The following is a 2,033-nucleotide window of genomic DNA, read 5'->3' on the forward strand; positions in this document are numbered from 1 at the left end:
TGTGCCTCTGCACAATGCTGGGTGCTTCACAGTGACCCGAGTACCTGGTGGGGCCTCAGGGGAAGCAGCATGTGGGGTGGGAGTGGAGCTCCGCGGAAGCTCTGCTGTGAGTCACGAGATGGGACTGCTCCAGGCTGACCCCGCACAGCTGTGCCTGCTCACCAAGCCCAACCCATGGCCCCATGCCCTTGCTGATACCCCTGAGCCCCTCCGGCAGCAATCCCCCCTCTCTGCCTGCTGCTCATGGCTGCGTTTGGATGAATCCCCCTGCTTTGTGTGTCTGGGATCATGTTCTGCCCCCACTGTGTCTGTGGCTGCTGCCCTTCCCTGCCTTATCATGTTTTTGTACAGAGCCTGGGTACAATAAACTGCTCAAATATTTGCAGAGATGTCCGTGTACTACCAAAGCAGTCAGCTCCTCTTGTTTGGCTGGGGGGTGGAATCCAGTGTTGCCGTGACTTCCCAAGGGAGCACTGACTCCTCACACCACCACAGCTCCACTGCAGTGGGGCCAGGCAGGAGGCACAGGATGGGACGCTGGGGGTTTGCTGCGGGGCCAAACGTGGCCCAAGAGTGGCCATGGCACCATGTGACAGAACAGCAAAGCCTTTGGGGTGGCACCCCAGAGGGCAGGGAGCTCCAGCACCCCAGGGCGCGAGGCAGCCACCCATCTTTTTGGCTGCAGGGCGGCAGAGGCTGCGCTGGTGGCTGCCCTGGGGACCTTGTGCATGGATGGCACTGTTTGATGTCACCTCACAGTCCTGCAAATCTTTAGTGCAAGCAGTGCCCTTGGCAATGCCCCCAGCCCACCTGTGCCTGTGAGGTGGTTTCAAGCGGCTGTGCCCTTCTTTTTCTCTGCAGCACTGCCTGTCCCCCTCTGTGCCAGCCCAGCACCAGGCACCGCTTTGCCCCAGTGTGGCTTGGGCTGGGCTGGGACAGCAGGACCCCGAAGCCACATGGCACCGAGGAGGACAGTGCCTGCCTTGTTGCTGTCCCCTCGAGACAGGCGGTGGTGGCTGGAGGCACAGTCCCTGCTCCAGTCGGGCTCTTCTCCTCCCTCCTGGGCGGGGAGAGCGGACAGGACATAAAAGGGAGACCAGGGCCAGCTGGACGTTGTCGAAAGCTGCTGGGGCCAGGAGCGAGGGAGGACAGCAGTGAGAAGTGCGGTATTGAGGGCTCATTCTCGCGGGGGAGAGGGCTGGGGATTGGGGTACATCCATCCTGAGCAGACCCTGCTCCCCGGATCATCCCCCTCAGCCCCATGTCCCATATCCCTTGCCCATTAAATGTGCTGGGTGCTGGAGGGATGGGGCATATCTCGGGCAGGCTGGGTTAGGGGGCTGTGAGAGGAAAGGGCTTCATGCAGATGTTGGGAGGCAAGAGCTTTAAAGGCTTTGTGAACCCCCAAAGTGCTTCGTGGGGCATCGAGGACTCTCAAGGTGACCTGAAGGTGAAACCAATCCTGCCCTCATGACTCCTCACTGGTGGCAGAGACAATGAAGGCTGCATCCCTGCTCCCCTCTGGGGCAAAGACAGACCTCTGCCCAGGGATGGGTTTGTGTTGTGGGGTCAGAGGGGTGGAGAAGGCCCACGGGAAGGGCAGCACCTCCCTGTCTTAGCATGTGGAGTGGGTGTCTCACTGCCGGGGAACAATGGGGTGCGTGGCTGTGGCAGTGGGTGCCCACAAAAGGCGACAGCAAGGACACTGGGTTTGTTGGGAGTTGGGCACGCCAATCCCCCACCTCATCCCCCTTTCCCTGCCCTCCTGGGGTGGGGTCCCAGCTTCCAGTGCCATGCTGGGACCAGTCCAATACTGCCCATCAGTCCTTGCCTGCCCTGGGGAGGGCTACGGGGAGGCACTTTGGGGTTGCAGTGGATCTGAGAGAAGACTAACACCCCATGTCCCCCTGCTAGGGCTGGGGGTCCGGGATGGGGCTGCTGGTGCTGGCTCTGGCCGCCTGGCTGGGGCTGGCATCGGCCTCTGAGGAGGTGGGCAACCGCAGCCGGGTCTGGCAAGACGCCCCAGCATGGAG

At 61.8% G+C, this 2,033-nt stretch overlaps 1 protein-coding gene across 1 annotated transcript in view; it reads left to right on the forward strand.

Annotated features, from left to right (window-relative positions):
* Positions 1 to 1,929: 1,929 nt before the first annotated feature.
* LOC103808140 (selenoprotein Pb-like) overlaps positions 1,930 to 2,033 on the forward strand; it is a 1,611-nt gene continuing 1,507 nt past the window's right edge. The window contains 1 exon segment of the mRNA XM_009080905.1: positions 1,930 to 2,012. Within this exon segment, the coding sequence (XP_009079153.1) occupies positions 1,930 to 2,012 (83 nt within the window).

This window comes from Acanthisitta chloris, unplaced genomic scaffold, assembly GCF_000695815.1.
Source record: "Acanthisitta chloris isolate BGI_N310 unplaced genomic scaffold, ASM69581v1 scaffold34238, whole genome shotgun sequence".
In the NCBI taxonomy this organism is placed as follows: Eukaryota; Metazoa; Chordata; class Aves; order Passeriformes; family Acanthisittidae; genus Acanthisitta; species Acanthisitta chloris.